This window comes from Trifolium pratense, linkage group LG4 (genome assembly GCF_020283565.1).
Source record: "Trifolium pratense cultivar HEN17-A07 linkage group LG4, ARS_RC_1.1, whole genome shotgun sequence".
Taxonomy (NCBI): Eukaryota; Viridiplantae; Streptophyta; class Magnoliopsida; order Fabales; family Fabaceae; genus Trifolium; species Trifolium pratense.
Window position 1 is genome coordinate 14,819,081 of NC_060062.1, and position 17,508 is coordinate 14,836,588.

The 17,508-nt window shown below is 31.6% G+C and overlaps 3 protein-coding genes and 1 non-coding gene across 4 annotated transcripts; 2 read left to right on the forward strand and 2 right to left on the reverse strand.

The window, feature by feature from the left end:
- The first annotated feature begins 966 nt into the window (after window positions 1–966).
- Window positions 967–2,906, forward strand: LOC123882060. Its single transcript, XM_045930845.1, has 2 exons — window positions 967–1,679; window positions 2,712–2,906. Exons 1-2 carry the CDS (start codon window positions 1,118–1,120, stop codon window positions 2,762–2,764), a joined length of 615 nt encoding a protein of 204 aa, XP_045786801.1. The 5' UTR covers window positions 967–1,117; the 3' UTR covers window positions 2,765–2,906.
- Window positions 2,907–5,731: 2,825 nt separating this feature from the next.
- Window positions 5,732–10,353, forward strand: LOC123881387 (uncharacterized protein At2g27730, mitochondrial). Its single transcript, XM_045930066.1, has 4 exons — window positions 5,732–5,878; window positions 6,616–6,751; window positions 7,684–7,722; window positions 9,830–10,353. Exons 2-4 carry the CDS (start codon window positions 6,644–6,646, stop codon window positions 10,043–10,045), a joined length of 363 nt encoding a protein of 120 aa, XP_045786022.1. The 5' UTR covers window positions 5,732–5,878; window positions 6,616–6,643; the 3' UTR covers window positions 10,046–10,353.
- A 744-nt stretch (window positions 10,354–11,097) lies between these two features.
- Window positions 11,098–11,168, reverse strand: TRNAG-GCC. The gene has a single exon. It is a non-coding gene; the product is annotated as a tRNA-Gly (tRNA).
- A 2,235-nt stretch (window positions 11,169–13,403) lies between these two features.
- On the reverse strand, window positions 13,404–16,531 carry LOC123923389 (rho GTPase-activating protein 1-like). The gene is made up of 5 exons (XM_045976079.1): window positions 16,124–16,531; window positions 15,008–15,128; window positions 14,797–14,916; window positions 14,215–14,445; window positions 13,404–13,924 (listed from the first exon to the last, which is right to left on the reverse strand). Exons 1-5 carry the CDS (start codon window positions 16,471–16,473, stop codon window positions 13,745–13,747), a joined length of 1,002 nt encoding a protein of 333 aa, XP_045832035.1. The 5' UTR covers window positions 16,474–16,531; the 3' UTR covers window positions 13,404–13,744.
- Between the last annotated feature and the right edge of the window lie 977 nt (window positions 16,532–17,508).

The window sequence follows — 17,508 nt, forward strand, 5'->3', positions numbered from 1 at the left end:
GTTTACCGAAGGTTTAGTTGTATTAAAAAAAATTACCATACTATTTTTTTCCTACAAATTTGGTGATTTTGAATAAATACATATCCAATCTTCATTGTGTATGACTATAATTTTGATAATGTAATTTTTGTACGCAAATATAACTTGTGTCTTTTTAGGGCATAAGTTATTAGGAATATAATTGAGTGTCGTTGAAATAGAAAATATAATGTGCAAATTAACAAAAGATACTGTACAAATTAACAAAAAAAATATTATAAACAACAAAAAATGTGGAAAGTTTTCTAATTTTCAATTGCATCGACCATGAATTAAACGTGCTATTCTATTGAGAAAGAAGTGCACACAACACTCTCAATCCAAATTTTTCAATACACTTTTCTTTTTAGAACTTTTAATACTTATAACGAAGATCTAGTTTTTATTCATATCAATCTTCGTCTTCTTTTAAGAAAGATAAATATTAATACTTATAATGAAAGTGTAACAAAAATGTGGGATATTCGTAGAAATGAATGAGATTTATTTAATATATAGTTGATATTCTTGAAATTGTTAGTCTTTCTCGCGGTGAATCTAACTAGAGGTCATTCTTTTTAGTGATGATGATGAGGGAAATAATTGACTTTTTTTGAACTAATTGATTTTTAATTTCATATTTTGATATTTCGAACAATTTAAATTACATTTAAAGTATGGTGTGATCTTTTTTATGTCTAATTATTTGTTTTAACAATCTAACTATATTATTTGATATATATAATTATATTTTAAAAAAAATTATAGAGACGTACACGTACCTTAATTTTTCTAAAAATTACGCACTTTGTACCAGTACCGGTACCATACCCGCACCCGGACAACATAGCTACCAACTGAGTTAAGCTAACGGGAGATACCGAAAATATATTTTACCCTTAAAAAAATGTGCAATTGATTATTTTCTATAAAAGACACCGCAAAAGCATTATCCTCAAAATCTTCACTTCTCCGTCCATCCCTTTTGTCTTTCTTTTCCCCATTCTTTCAACCTCTCATAATCACTCATCACCATAACCATATAAATATATCCACATCCATCACAATCTCCACAACACAAATTCCTCTCCAAAAAACAATGGAAGAAAAAAAACATCAAGGAGTAAAATGGAGCTGGACATCAGCAATAATAGGAGCAGCATCAGCAATAGCAGCAACCTCAATCCTCTCAGCAAAACCAAAAGACCCAACATTCCACCTTATTTCAATCAACTTCACTTCCTTAAAACCAAGTCTCCCTGTTCTAGACGCAGAAGTTCTTCTAACAGTTCATGTAACAAACCCAAACATAGCACCAATAAACTACACATCAACAACCATGTCAATTTTCTACGAAGGTTCTCTTCTTGGTTCGGCTCCGGTTCAAGCCGGTTCACAGCCGCCGAGATCTTGTCAGCTTTTAAGACTTCCAGCTCGGCTTAAGGCTAGTCAGCTTGCTCAACATGTTAAGAGAGTTGTTGCTGATGTGGCGAAACGTGAAATGGTTCTTGATGCTGCTGTTGATATTGCTGGTACTGCTAGAGTTTTGTGGTGGGATCATAATTTTAAAGTTAGGGTTCATAGTCATGTTACTGTTGATCCTGTTTTTCTTGATGTTATTGATCAGGAAAATACTACCAAGCTTCAACTCTTTGCATCAGGTCGGTGGATTAATTAATTAATTAATTAATTAGTGTCACTGTCACATTTAATTAAACTAATTAATTCGACATTGGAAAAGCTTTCGGTTTGGATATTTGATTTGCCCCTAACGTTACGTTTTTATTTTGTTTTTCTGCTCTGTTTTTATGAGAGGAGGATTTTTTTTTCAATATATATATATATAGTGCTAGATTCACACATTATAAGTGTGAAATTTAGGATTTAAATTCCAACTTCTTTAATAATGTCTCTAGTTAACTATCAACTGAGGTATTTATTAGAGGATATTCGACTATGTTGGTACCTGATAATTGAGTTTTTTTTTTTTCTTGTTACAAATTGAGAGTTTTCTTAATTAACTATTTGTGCAATTATGCCTGTAATTAGTCGTTAATTGATAGTAGTAATGAGATACTCTGTCCCGGTGAGCGTAGTAGTAAGGACATGTAATATGCAGGATCAAAGTTTGAACTCCGATAGATCCATTTATTTATTCTAAAATGTAAAATTTTAGCAAGTATGCTTTGTTGGAAAAAAAAGAAGTTATGAGATACCCCCACCAGATTAAGAAAAGTGTAGATGATATAATATAATTATGTTGATGTATGTATATTTTTAGTTACTATTGCGGTATTCTTGTTTGATGGTTATGATATAGGATCTAGGTTGCATCAGTCAAAACTGCATATAATCGGGATAGATCTGGTCGTCCGATTATGATCGTATATATGTTTCATATTGAAAGAAAAATTTGATCAGACTGCATGACTGCTTTAAATCTGGACCGTTTGATCTTAATAATACGGTCAGATCTAACCAGACTGCGTCACTTTGACAAGATTCTTTAATTATATTTACTATTGGTGGGTTCCAATTGAATACCGACCGAGTTATGTTGATACATTTTTGTTGTGTGTTGAAAATTGTGCATTTGAATTATCATATACAATGCCCATTTTATCTTTTGAGTGTGATAACTCACCTTCATTTGTTTCTCATGTGGGTTGCTTGCACATTTTTTGTGTGAGTAGATGATGAATCGACAGGTGAAGAAGGTACCAAAGCAGAAGAAGTTGAAGAGTGATATCGTCTTTGCATTAAATAGTTTTGTTATTATTGTATGTTCTTTTGTTGTGTTTGATTGACTTTAAGTTTATTTATTTAGGATATTTTAGGACTGAGATTTTGTTACATTTTATGTTTAGATTATAATTTGTTGATTGTTATTTATTTATTTATGATGTTGATTAAGTTTTTTTTTTTTTTTAATTTTGAATGAATTTTTTAACTGAGCCAAATTAGATTGTGTTTTCACTTTTCATTATGTTTTATTGTTTAAAATGATTTTGGGGTAAAGGGATATTTGTCAAGGTTTGAATTCTTCAGTTCAAATTGAGATACCCAGCACACAACAACCCAAGTAATGAAGCTTGTAAGGGCAGAATATTTTTGAAGTTTTGTTGTAGCGATCATTCAATGAATGTACGAGCATTGAAATTTAGTTAAAATAGTTAGTTTTTTTTGTTTGAGTTGAAATATTCGGATTTTCTCAAACTATTTGTCTTAGCGACTCATTAATCATCTGAGTCCAATATTTTTGTTGGTTTGGTAATTGATCTATCTGATACACTACATTTTAATAGAGAATGTGTTTACTTGTATATATAATCAACACTTTGATTTATGAGTAACGATAGAAGATTGAAGACTAATGATGATTACTTAAGAGTTTATTTATTAACGAAAATCGGTTGAAATATTATAGACCTCTGTCGACGATGTGTGGTGGTAAAGATCAAATGTTTGTTTGTTGATAGCAATAATAAAAAATGGGACTAATAAAAAGTTTGGTGGCTAACATGTGTTCCTATTTAGTTTTTTTTTGGTGAATTGTGTTCCTATTTAGTTTATTATGGGACAAACAATGAACTAAATATGATCATAATGTAGAGATTAGCCGCGAGATAACTATTAAACCAAAAAAAAAAAAAAAACATCATGCATGGCGTGATTAATGTGCTCAACTATTAATTGACAATCAACTTCAAAAACACATTATGTAATCTTGGATCCCACATATAAAGGCTCTTTTTTTTTTTCTTTTTTCTTTTTTCTTTTTTTTTTACATAACAATGAAGGCTCTTAATAAACCATAAACTTCACCTTCGCGTAAGACAAAAATATTTCATCCTCTCTCCACAAAAAAAAAAATTCCATCCTCACCTCAACATACACAAGCACCATGAGGGTCTCGACTCTCGACAAACATACACAAGTCCAATAAAATCATTGGCATAGGAGAAACTCGCATCCATATTACATTTAAGTAATCATCAAAAGGTGCGCACCACAAAGAGATAGAGAGAGATAAATGGATTGTTTTGTCTTACAAGTTACAATCATGTTTCTTTAATACTTAATAGATTTATTTTCTTACGATCTATCAAAATTCAAAATATCATTCACAACAATAAGTCAAACGAACTACTAAGCAATAGTACATTTTTTTTCCTCTAAAAAATTGAACAAAAAATAAAAGACTAAAAATAATTCATCGCATCTCCCTGTATTCCCTTACATCGTCCTTTCATCAAACATACCTAATAGGAAACTTATATTTTGAAGAGTTTAATAGATTTACATTATTTGTGGAAAATAATTTTACAATTAAACCTAACATAGTGCATAAAAAATATTGTTAAAATCTATTGAACTTTTTAAAATTATATCATTTTAATTTCTGTTAAAATATATTTATTTATTTCTTTACAAAAAAATTATATATACATTTTTTTTAAGCTAAATTACATTTTTAGTCCCGTAATTAAATACTTGATTTGTTTTGATCCGCTATGTAATTTTTGTTACTCTTAAGTCTCTTAACTTTTTCGCTCTTTTTGGTAATTTTTTTTTAAAAAAATAGAGCTTATTCCTTATTTTATTAGCTTATAACTTATTTTTCAAACGCTATTTCAAGTAGCTTGTGAGCTTATAGCTTATCATCTTACTTTAAAAAAACTAAACATCAATTAAACATATTTTCAAACACTACAAATTCAATCAGCTAGCTTATTCGCTATAAGCTAAAAACTAGCTTATCAGTTATCCGCTATTTTTTATCAATCAGAACCTATACGTCTTTGTTAGCACTTAGCATAATGGTCTCTTTTGTTAGTTTTTAACCTATTTGGGGTTAAATATTATCAGAGATACCATTATGATTGACCACAGCATAGTTAAAAGACCGAAGAGAAAAAATAATCATTTAGAGGACCAAAACAAAATCAATAATTTAATTAAGGGATCAGTATAATTTTTTTTTAACATACTATACATTTTTTTTTACTAAATCATACTATACATTTTTTTATTAACATAGTATATGTTTAGTGACATTCAAAAATCAAAATTGTGTTAACCACATATTTAAACTCCCATTAAGCATTTAATTTGTCTGTCGATTCAAAATATATATTTTTTGGTCAAGAAATTTATTTATTTTTTAACAAAGAAATAATTTTTCTTTTTCTTTATTTTTTGTCGAAAAAAATAGTTTAGTACTCCCTCCATTTTTTTTATAAGTGTCCAACTTCATCAGATTTAACGTTTCTAATTAAATGTCCAATATGTGTTTTAAGGATACGATTTGTCAATTATACCCTTCGTCAATTATTCTTATCTTTTTCAATAATTATCTTTTTATATATATTTGAAAAACTGAAGTTTTTTTTTTTTTTATAAAAGAAAGTTAAGTTTTTTTTTTTTACGATAGGATTTTTTTTATAACAATAAATTTATTTGAAAGCGTGTAAACAAATAGGAATTTATTGATGAATTAAGATGATAGTATAATAGGAAGATAAAGTAAAATATCCACTTTCTTAATTTGATGTTATCCTTATAACTGGACACTTATATAAAAACCGAGTTATTTTTTTTTTAAGCAAACAAACTTACTGCATTTCATTAATTATCAAAAGTTCAATACATGAATGAATAATCTCAAATCTATCGAAACTACTCCAAGAATCGGCCGTCGTAGCGAAATTTGTATTTGGAAACGGTGCCCTATTTAAACCCTGAAGTGAAGGGTGTAGAAAATAAGAACAATCCAGGTTTCAGTTAAGCCACACCTCGCTTCTTCGTCTTCTTCCTTTCTACGAACCCACACTCTCACCTCTTCGCTTAACACAATCTGGTAATTTCTTCTCTTTCTTTCCCTTATGATTCAACTTTTTAGTTAGATACAAAGTTTTGCGATCGATTTTCGAATCAATTCCTAACAACTTTCTCAAAGATGCACAATGCTTATAACTAATTAGGTTTACGTTGTTTATACATATCATTTCACTCAATTAGCGACCTAATTCTGTTTAGTTATATTATTATTTCACTATAATTTATAAACATCGAATTTCACCTTCGTTCTACAGTTAATTAATTAATTTAGCCCCGTTAGTTGTAAAACTTGATGAGATCTATATATACTTCACTTTGTTTGTTAAATGTTTGATATTATTGAATGAAATGATGTTGTTATTATTTTTAGAGTAAACCGCCATATTCGTTCGTGCTTTCTATTAGGTCTATGACTATGAGATCATGAATATTTCAAATAGGTTCTTGACTCCGTCAAATTTTACTGATATTAGTTGTTCTAAGAGTCAGTGACCGAATTCGATAGTAATGTTAGAGACTAAATTGATAGTAAGTGACTAAATGTAGGGACAGACTTGACAATTTAATAGAGGTGTGAGTTAGGGATTTTTTCAAAATATTTATAATTTCGGAGACTTGTTTGAGGGATTAATTCGGCGGTTTACTCAATTTTTATGTGTGCGTGAATTTGTGTGGTGTCTGGATTCTTTGTAGAGTCTAGTGATAAAAAAAAAAAAAAGATAGTGACCAAATTTACTATTTCTTATATCTTTACAGAAGAGAAGAAAGTAAAACACCGACGGAAATGGCAACACGTGTAGCAGCAAGACATGCATCCAGAAGGCTCTTTAGCAGTGGCTCTGGGAAAGTTCTCGGTGAGGAGGAAAAAGCTGCTGAAAATGCCTACTTCAAGGTAACGTCAAAAGTTGCTTTAGTTTATTTATTCTTGCTTCGCATTGTTTTGCTTGTTCGCTTTCTTATTGCTATTATTGATTGGAGGTTTGTGTAATGGAGTGCTTTCAGAGCCATTTTTTGCTAGTGGGTTTTCCATTCATAGTTGTTCCCTTCACATTTTTCATGCATGTGGTTCATATTGTTGCATATATAGGGTTCACTTTGTCAATCTAAAGTTTAAAAAATTGTATTTGAAGTGAACTGAGATGTATGATATGATCTCTAGTATGATTTGATGAATTTCCAAATCCTCCTAAATATGTTTAAAATCTATGCACTTTGTAGAGACCATTGCTTGTGCGAAAATTAGGACTAGCACTCATTTTTAAAAAAATGTGATGGTTTGTTGTCTTACCATAGACCACATCACCACACTGCATCCTATGTGCATGTTGAGGAGAAATTAAAATCATATTTCCTTTTTAATGCACTCAAATGTTAATGTTTTAAATAATTATTTTTTTGGTTCTGATGAATCAACTGGAATTGTGTAAATAGCTTTAACCAAAGTGTTTAAACTTTAGAATGACAAAGTGAACCCTGAGTATGATATGAAGTGAACTGAGCTGTATATGCAATGATATGCAACTGGAATTGTGTAAATAGTTTTAACCAAAGTGTTAGGGTCATAAGTGCTGCCTTGGGTGTTGCTAATTTCTAACAGAAGGGAACAATTATTTTCTCACTTTTATGCTTTGTTAATCTTTTAGTCCACTGCTTGCCTAGAAAATAGATTGCTGCTCAACAACTTAACGTACATGTTTGTTTTCTAATCAACTCAAATGCCATAAAGAAAAATTATAGCTTATGTTGGTAGAGTTTGTCTACATCAGTAAAGGTTTGTGCATGTTGAGGAGATGTTGTTTACTTTTTTTTTCCCTTATATTGCAGAGAACTGAGCAAGAGAAATTGGAGAAGCTTGCTCGCAAGGTATTTCCTAAAATTTCACCTTACTTTTGTTAATATTTTACTATTGCGCTACTGTAACTTGAAAGTGCTTAACCTTTGGGTCATCATTCTTCAACCTGTTACTCCACATCTCTAGTTTTCTGATTGATGGTTTTTATCAGTTTTTATGAGTGGAAAATGATCGATTGGAAGCTTTATCGGTTGTTCAAAGGATATAGGAATTACTCATTTACCCATTTAAAATCCAGAAAATAATACTCTAAAATACTCAAGGCAGTCACTTTATGGCTAACCTATTTATTATCCTTTGCAGAAACTTGTAATTTGGCTCTTCATTGCATAAAAAAATTACCACCTCTTTATTAGGAAATCCAAATTGTGGCTATAATAGATTCAGCATTAATTGTGACCTCTTAATCTTAGGAATGAAGGGTGTACACAGTTAACAGATGTCATCGGCTGCAGTTTGATGATATAACAAGTAGATTTGCCATTAATCATATCATACTTTAGATGGAGGACCATTGCCCAAAAGATAGAGTGATAATATGAATGTTGGTTGACTATGAAGCCCAAATACTTAATATGATACATCACATATAACAGATGAAGATATGAAATGACGTAGAGCCACAGACACATTTACACGAATGTATAAAAATGCATGATATTTATAGATTGGTGTTGATATTTTTTTATTAAGATTTACCTTATTCATAAACAATGATTCCAATTTACAAAAAAAAAAAAAAAATACACATGATGTGATCATAATGAGAAAACATAGACACATCTTTCCCTTTGTCCATATCAAAATATATTCTTTCCTCTGTAAACATATCATACAAATTATGTATTTTACCCCAACCACTCTTGGAATGTTACAAGAAGCACCATTATTCCTATTCAAAAGAAGTCTTGATTCTACACAATTGTGTAATATTAACTATATCATTCTCGTTTTGCCCATTCCTATTATCCAAGAATGTATGGCTTCTAAGTCTAAGATCATTAGAAGACAAATCTGCCAATAAGAAGTCCATTGCCATCTTCTTCAAGTAGATCATATACATTTCCATTAACATCCTATTATCTCATCTCTCCTTCATTTGTTATACCCATTTTCCGAACCAAACCCCAATACTTTAGCAATATAGGTATGTTGAATTCGTAGTTGGGTGTCAGTTGACTATCTTGCAACATTTTGATTTTAGATATTAATCTACTGTCTGTATATTCAGAAGCACGTGCTTACAACAGTTCTAACAAGTTCTGCTATAGTTCTGAAACTTGATTATATTATGCTGGTGCCAAAGTATGGTTTTGTCATGTGTGGTGATTGCATAAATTCATGGATAATTTAGATTGTTGCACTTGATGAGATCTGTCGTCAATAGCAGTGTTATTGTAACTAGATTATGTTTGTTGGCATTAAAGTGATTACCGAATTAATGAAATGGGTTTTAAGTATGGTGACACATGGAGTAAGGCAAAGTGTTTTTCACAATTGATGGTAAAATGGAAACTTGAAAAAGTGGCAATTGACAAATAATTTTCTAGGCAGAAATTAACAGAAAACATTTCAGCACACAAAAGAGTTTGTATTATATCCTTCTAAGCGTGATTATCACTAACTCACATAACCACTCTTGACTCTCCTTTGACTATTGGAACTTGCTTGCAGTTTCACATTCACTTCCCTTTTCTTTTTCACATTTGGGTATCATACTTATGACTTTAACTAAAGGACCAGATAAATCTGCAGTATTATTTCTTTATATTCTACCATTTCCTATTCCTACTGAATGAAAGATTTCTAGGTTTTTCTATTGGAGAGTTACTTGTATGAGACTCTGTTTCTTTAACTTCATTACAGAAAATTGTTTTTGAGTTCTGATTTATGTTCCGGCCCTTTAGTTTTGTCACATAACTTTTTCATTTATCGTTCTTTCTATCTCTCTCTTTTTCCATCACATTCATCGCTCTCACTCACTCTTTCATTTCTCTTCTCTTTCTGTCTCTCTTTTGCAACTATCACACTTCTGTTTTCCACTGTTCTTCCTTTTTGTATGCATTATCTAAATGTTATGCTTTGAAGTTAATGTTGAATATTTGTATTCTAATACAGGGTCCTCAACCAGAAGCAAAACCAGCTGCAGGTTCAGGTGCTTCAGTAACCGATGCCAAGCCAATTAGCTCTGGACATGCTGACACATCAGGTGCCAAAGTTTCAACTGATAAATATCGGAATTATGGAGTTGTAGCTGGCACTATAACCTTCTTTGGAGCTTTGGGGTGGTACCTTAAAGGCACTGCAAAGAAGCCAGAAGAAGTGCAGGATTGAAGATTTCAGTTGTTGTTTTATTTTGTTTTGGATGCAGCAACTGCACAAAAATAAATAACTACACACCACTCTGCTTTTATTCCATCATACTCTTGGAGCATGGTTTACTTCTCTTTTGTTTACATTGCTTTACATTGCTATATATCCTTGATGCCTCTTAGCATGACGATAATCAACATTGAAACCATGTAATATCAAGCGAGAACCAGGAAGGATATTTTGTATGGAAAATTGCGTTGAGTGACATTTCAACCGAATTTAGAGGAGTTCAATGCAATATTGTATGAAATGTTAAGTTTAAAAGCTCAGTTATTGTAAGTTTTTTTTTTAGATAATTTATTTCCACAAGTGCTTCTGGAGAAGTTATTGGAAATAACTAAAATAAGTCCTAGATATACTAGGCAGAAGCAGCTCGTTTCGCATAAGAGTCACCCCAAAAGGTACAATGTATGCAAATAAGCATAAATATTTGGATTTGATAGATGTTCCCGCTGCTTATGGGTGCCCTTCTGTTTTTTTTTTCTTAGAAGAAGTGTGATGGAGAACATTTCAATTTTCAAACTTGTTTTTCAAATCGTCAGTTTTAGAACCAAAATCTGATCATTCAGGGTCTGCTTGTTAGATTCAAAAATGGTGATTTTGACAAGTAGTACTTTAGAGATTAATCTATATTGATTTTAGAATCCATTATATGTTTGTTTATCATAATACAAATTATTTTTAAAAAACAATCTTTAATTTGTTTTGGATACAACTATGTAAAAGTGATTTTGACAAGTGATCATTCAGGATCTGTTTGCTGCAGAATAAAAAAAAATGATGAAAAGGGGTTTGAAGGTGAATAATGAAACCATCATGTCTTTCTACCTTCATTAAGATTGAAAAAAAAAATTAGATTCATGTATTGTTAATGCACATTTAGTGATTATAATTAGATAGAGAATTGATTTTAATTCAATAGAGAAACTGAGAAGTCAATATAATCAGAGAGATTGAATACAGATGATTGCATCCCATAACAAAATCTGAACAAACGAAAAAAAATTAACAATTGCACCAGCCGGGAATCGAACCCGGGTCTGTACCGTGGCAGGGTACTATTCTACCACTAGACCACTGGTGCTTCTTGAAACATTTTGCAACATAATTGAATTTATTTATTTCTGACCATTAATCTCTCTTTTTCTACACCACCATCACAATTTTCTTCTTCCTCTATCTTACTTTTTTCACAACTATCATAATCTTCTTCTTCTTCATCATCATCAAAAAAATCTTGTTCTTCAGCATCATGCTTAACAAGATGCAAAGTAAGTCTTCCATCTTGTCTATGAGCATGAAGAAAATCTTGTGAAGGTATTTGTTTAAGAATAAACCTTCCATTGTTCCTATAAGCTTGGAAACTAACACAAAGTTTTCCACCTCTCCCTATGCATGAAATAGGTGGAGGGTACTCATTCACCACCCTTTTTGATCTACCACTCTTCCATAACCATTTTCCTTCTAAACGCGGATCTTTTTCGCCTTCTTCTTCGTCTTTATCTCCGTCTTCTTCATCATCGTCATCTTCTTCTTCTTTGTCTTTGTTTTCTTCGCCGTCTTTGTTTTCGAGGTCGTCTTCAACTTTATCTGAATTTTCAAGAAGATCAATACTCTCATTGCAAATATTCAATCTCTCTAACCTCAATGATAAATTTCTTTTGCAAGATAATGAATTCTTATTCTCAACCTCAAGAGGTTTAATAGGAATAGGGTTTAAATGGTTTATTAGTTCTGGGAATGATGAATAAGAAGCTGATGGTGATGGTGATGGTGAATGTTGAGGTGTAATCTCATTGAAATAAAGTTCTCCAAAAATCTCAGTGAAAGAAGAAGAATGTTGAATAGGTTTTATTTGATTCTTCCATGATTCAAGAGATTGATCAATAAGTGTTGTTGGACTTCCTGCATGCATTGGAGGGTTTTCATATATTTGTTGAAGGCTACATGTTGACATGGCTAATGTATTAGATTTTATGATTTTGATATTTCCTAGGTTTTGTGTTTTCTTGTTCTAGTTTAGGTTTAGAGAGAAAGAAAATAAGAGATATATTAAGAAAGGATTAAGAAAAGGTAAACATGAATGTCATAATTTTGGTGGTTTTAAATGGGAGAGAAAAAAAGGGGATAAGGACACGATAATAGCATGAATTGAAGAAATATGAGGAGGAATATGCTATTATTGTGTTGGAGGCTGTTATTATTTTGGTATCTTTTTAAAGTTTAACGAATATGCTCTGTGTAAAATAATGTTACACTGATTTTCAACAAAAATCAAATATTTAATATTTTACTATGTCATACGATTAAAATAGATGTAGTCGAATAATTTGGCGGAATAAATTGTTGCAATTGGATGTGTAAAATCGGTGTTATCCTATTTTCTCATCTCTAATATATATGATAAGTAGTTGGTTGGTTAAGCCATTTATTGGGTGTAACTTGAATTGATATGTTTTAGTCAGGTGTGTAGAAAGATAAGTATATAACAAACTTATGATTTATCTTTATCCCCACTCATTATATTTCTTTTTGAAAGGAAAATTGTTGAATATTACTGTATTTGATCAAAGTGTCAATATTGCCTACTTATTTTGTGATTCACTCATCTGATCTTATGACCAAATATATAGTATGTTCTTAAAATGTTTTTATGTCATGTCAAATTAATAAGATATCCTAAGTCTTAGAAAACTCGTGACTTAGTAATTGAAAATTGGTTAGGTTGGTAAGAAGTTATTTTGTAAGAGTAGGTGTGAAGACTTTTTTAGTGGGTGCTTTATAAGTATTTCTATAAATATTTTTTCAGTCTTGATATTTGCTTTGATCCTGATGACCCTTTGAAATCCATCTCACCTAAAAAAATTCATTAAAAAAGAAAACTCATGACTTAACATAATTTTTTTCATAGAGTGTGAGTTTCATTTCTGTTTTCGGCGTGAAGACTTCTTTGGTGGATAATCTATAAGTACTTCTACAAACACTCTTTTAGACGTGAGATTTGCTCTGATCTTGGCAACCCTTTGAAATCCAACTCACCTAAACTTTTTTTTTATCATAAAAAAAAGAAACTCATGGCTTAAGTAACATAGTTTTTTCATAAAGAGTGTGAGTTCAACTTCGGCTGTCGGCGTGAATATTTCTTTGATGGTTAATCTATAAGTATTTCTATAAACACTCTTTCAACATTTTCTTAAAATATTAGGTGGAGGACATACTTTTAAATGACTTAACATGACATATCAAACTTATAAGAATGTCATGTCAGACCTAAATAAACCTATTACAAGTCACATACAAATGTACACATCACCTTCGATACTGTTTAAATAAACCTTAGAATAATGCTTACTCATACAAATGTACACATCACCTTCAATACTCTGAATTTATTTCTATACTATGCTAGTTTTGATCATAGTGCCATTTCTAAAAATCAGACAAGTCAAACAAACCAAGGAAACAATAAAACTGAACCACTACAAAATCTTGTCATTGCAAGTTGCAACTTAAGACATGTCAAACAAAAATATAATGCCATAAATGACAGAAAGGAATCACTTTACATTTGTGCTTGCAAGTTGCAACTTAAGACATGTCAAACAAACAATTGTGCTTTTTTAACTGCCAAACTTCTAACTAGTCTTGAATCTATGCAGCTCAAATTGCTTCATTGATTAGCACTTCATTTTCTGTTCCATCAACATCTTGTTGGCATGACTTCAAAAGACTATTATCATCTTGCAACATCTTCCTTGCCCTTAGTGTCCTTGATACAAGTGTCTTCAAGAAATTTATCACTTGAACTGCATACATCAATGCAGTCAAAGGGTCTGCCATCTGCAATCAGCTTTACTTATCAGATAGATAAGATAGATAAGCTGGAATTTTTACTATTATAAGGAAAAAAGTTCAACAATGAGGACTTCACCAGTGTTAAAGTACTGTCATATTAAATGTGTGTCCAGTGTCAGACATGTGTTGGTGTCGAACACTGACTTGACACCGACACATCTAGTTACTTATAGTTTATCAAATTACTATCAATGTTGACGTGTAAGTGTCGTGTCAGATGTATCAGTGTTTCATATACTTCCTTAAGAATTACAAAGTTTTTGAAACTAAATAACCTGAGTCATGTTTGGTGCAAAAACCATGGCGATGTTGCGTGCATTCATCTTATTCAGATGTTCCTCTTGTACAACATCAGCCATGAGATTGATAGTCCAATCCAAAAGGGAAGCTTCAGTATGAGGTAGCTGATTTGACAGTTCGGCACAATCCTCTTCTGTTTGACATTGCATTATCTGATCTGGAGATAAAGAATCCAGAACACCTCTTGGCAGCTCCCTAAACCAAGCCTTCAAGAATACAAGATTACCAAATCAAATTATCATATAGTATTAAGACCCTCTTTGGATAAAAAGATTAAATAAACGCTTATAGCATAAGCTCTTATCATATAAATGCTTATATATGAACTATGTCTATAACAAAGGATAACATATATTCAAACTGTTTTCATAAGCTATGTGAAAAGGTTATATCATAAGCTGTTTCCGTAAGTGCTTATGTCAGTAGACAAGCTCAAATAAGTCAATCAAAATATGCTCAAAATGAGTATACAATCCATCTTCCGCTAACGAAAACCAACTAAATAGTAAGCAAATAACGCAAGTTGTATTTATCAGCATGATGTTACCATGTTATACCTTAATCAAACCTGCTAAACAATGTACATCAATGTTTTGAGGGACCACTCCTTTATTTAACTGATCCCTAACATTTTCCTCTTGTCTATTGTCTGCATTAATTCTGAAAATTCCCTCTGCCTGCATAAGATTTAATTCAACTGTAAAATTGTTTAACCACGAAAAAAACGAGTCATTTCTGAAACTGATAAAGATTCTATAGACAATGAACCTGTAATCCTCCTTGAGCATACAAGTGTTCTTGCATTAGTAGTAGAATTGTTGGCACAATGTTCCCTCTTGTGTCATATGATAACTTCATGGATTCTGTTGAAACTCCAAAAACAGTTGCACTACATATGTGAAAATGAAAATCAAAATAATGCACCAAAAATCACGCATTCGATTAGTTAAAGCTTTCAAATTTCAATGAAAAACATATACAATTGTGCATTATTATTATTATACATAACATTTGCAAGTAAGATAACAGTCTCAATTATTCAAACTCTACAAAGAGAAAACCATCATCCAATAAATTGTAACCATAGATAATACACACAAACACATACAGTCAAATCCATAAGTACCATGCTAATCTCAATGAACAAAAGGATTAAAATGTTAAAACAGTAATTAACTACAGAAGAAAATTCATAAGCTGTATCCAAAGAAAATTACTAATGTTATCACTTATGGTACATGATATGAATGTGAAAAATCATGTAAACAAAACAAGTGATAAGTTTGGCAACAAGTAAGCAATTTTACAAAACCTAAACCAAATCGAACGAGGTTGAATCGTGAACCAACATTGTCTACTCTACGGTTTGGTTCGGTTATTTAAGCAATTCGATTTTGGTTTCATCCCAATTAAAATGGTTTTATACAGTTTGTTGGATTTCAAGTGTGTCACATCGACTATGAATGAAAGAATATTAACTTTATTAGAGAGGTGACTCATTAACCTAATGTCTTAAGGTTTTAGTTTTAGGTGGAGACGTGACGCCTCCATTTCTTATAGTCCTGGAGCATTTGATCCAATGTTTCTTCTTAGCTTACCCAGACTCCCCAACAAGACAGTTGAACCGTGACTCGAAAGTTTCAGGTTCATGTCCAGTTGGACTTTTAAAACATTCAGAGTAAAAAACTAGGAAACACGGACATGCGTCAGTGTCTGACACCAACACGACACCAACAATTTTGATTACTCTAAATTATGTCATTTTTTCAAATTATTATTAATGTCGACATGTCAATGTTTGTGCTGTGTCCGGTGTTGGTGTAAAAAATAAGAACATGGATGATATAATATTGATAACAGGAATGTAGCAAAGAACATGCATACCTAGCACTAGGAGGTGTAGTAGGGACTTGAGGTACAAACTCAAGAGGCAAACCCAAGAAACCATTAAACCTATCAAAAGTAACATGCGCAACATGGCGCACGTTAGTAGGGTGACCAATTTCCATGGCAACATCAGTGGAGCAAGAAATAAAGGTTTTCCTGAAAAGGGTCACAAGAATGGCCAAAAGGGATAGTTCTTGTGCTGTCTTTTCTCTCTCTGTGACATTCATCTCCTCTGCTTCACAGTCAGTTACCATAGAAAAACTATTGTTCACTGCTACGGCTAAAGAAGAAAAAGAAGATGAAGAAGAAGAAGATGGTGATTGTTCTTGGTGTAGTACTTCAGCCATGGCTGGAATTGGAGATGAAGAAGAAGGGTTTTTCACTTTTTTTTTTGGAGTATGAAAAATGTTTCTGGTTTTAGAAAATTAAGAAGAAAAAAAAAGTGATTTTGTTGAGGAAATGGTCAATTTTTTTATTTTTTATTTTGCGGGAGTTGGAGGGAAATGGTCAATTTTGTGGGAGAATTATTATAACTGTATTTTTAATTTCTTATAGTTATGTAATTTCTTAATTTCTTTCTTTGATGTACTTAAATAATTTTCAAATATTGTGATACAATTTCTTAATATTTGTGTGTTTATCAACGTGTGAAGGGTCAAGTTTACTAAATTTGAATTAATTGTTCATTTCGATCACAACATTCATATGTAAAAATACTTTGATTTTTCTATGTTATTCCGTATGTGTAATTCCAATTTCTGTTTCATTATGGATATCATTAATAGTAGATTTAATGGATGGAAGAGCAAATTCCTTAGTAGATATGACATGGTTACTTTTGCTCAATTTGTCATGTGTGTTAATTTTTTTTTTTGACGGAATGTATGTTAATCTTTTGATCCCTTGAGGAGTGTAATAAAATTGATGCTTCCGTGAGACAAATTTTTTAGGGTTAATAATCATTGTCATTGGATTAATTGGAGTTTTGTTACTCAACCTCGTTTCTAAGGGAGGCTTTGGATTAATGTTGCTAGAAAGTCCAATACTTATCTCCTTGGTAAGCACATCTGAGATTTAATTCATCATCTAGATAAGTTGTGAGCGCAATTGCTAGCTGAAAAGTACCTCTGTCATGACCACATTCTCCATGCCACTAAGTCTCAAGGGACTTTTTGTTTGTGAAATTCTACTGCGGTTGAGATCCTTAAACTTGCTTTAAATTTATATTCGAAAAAGGTGGTGTGTCTCTCTTGTATGATAATTGGCTTGAATATGGTTGTCTTTGTAGTGGTGTTCTCTACGTCTATATCATGGAGTCTCACCTTTTATCGAATGATATCTACAATCAGGGTCATTACTTAGATGGCAGTGCCACCTGCAAC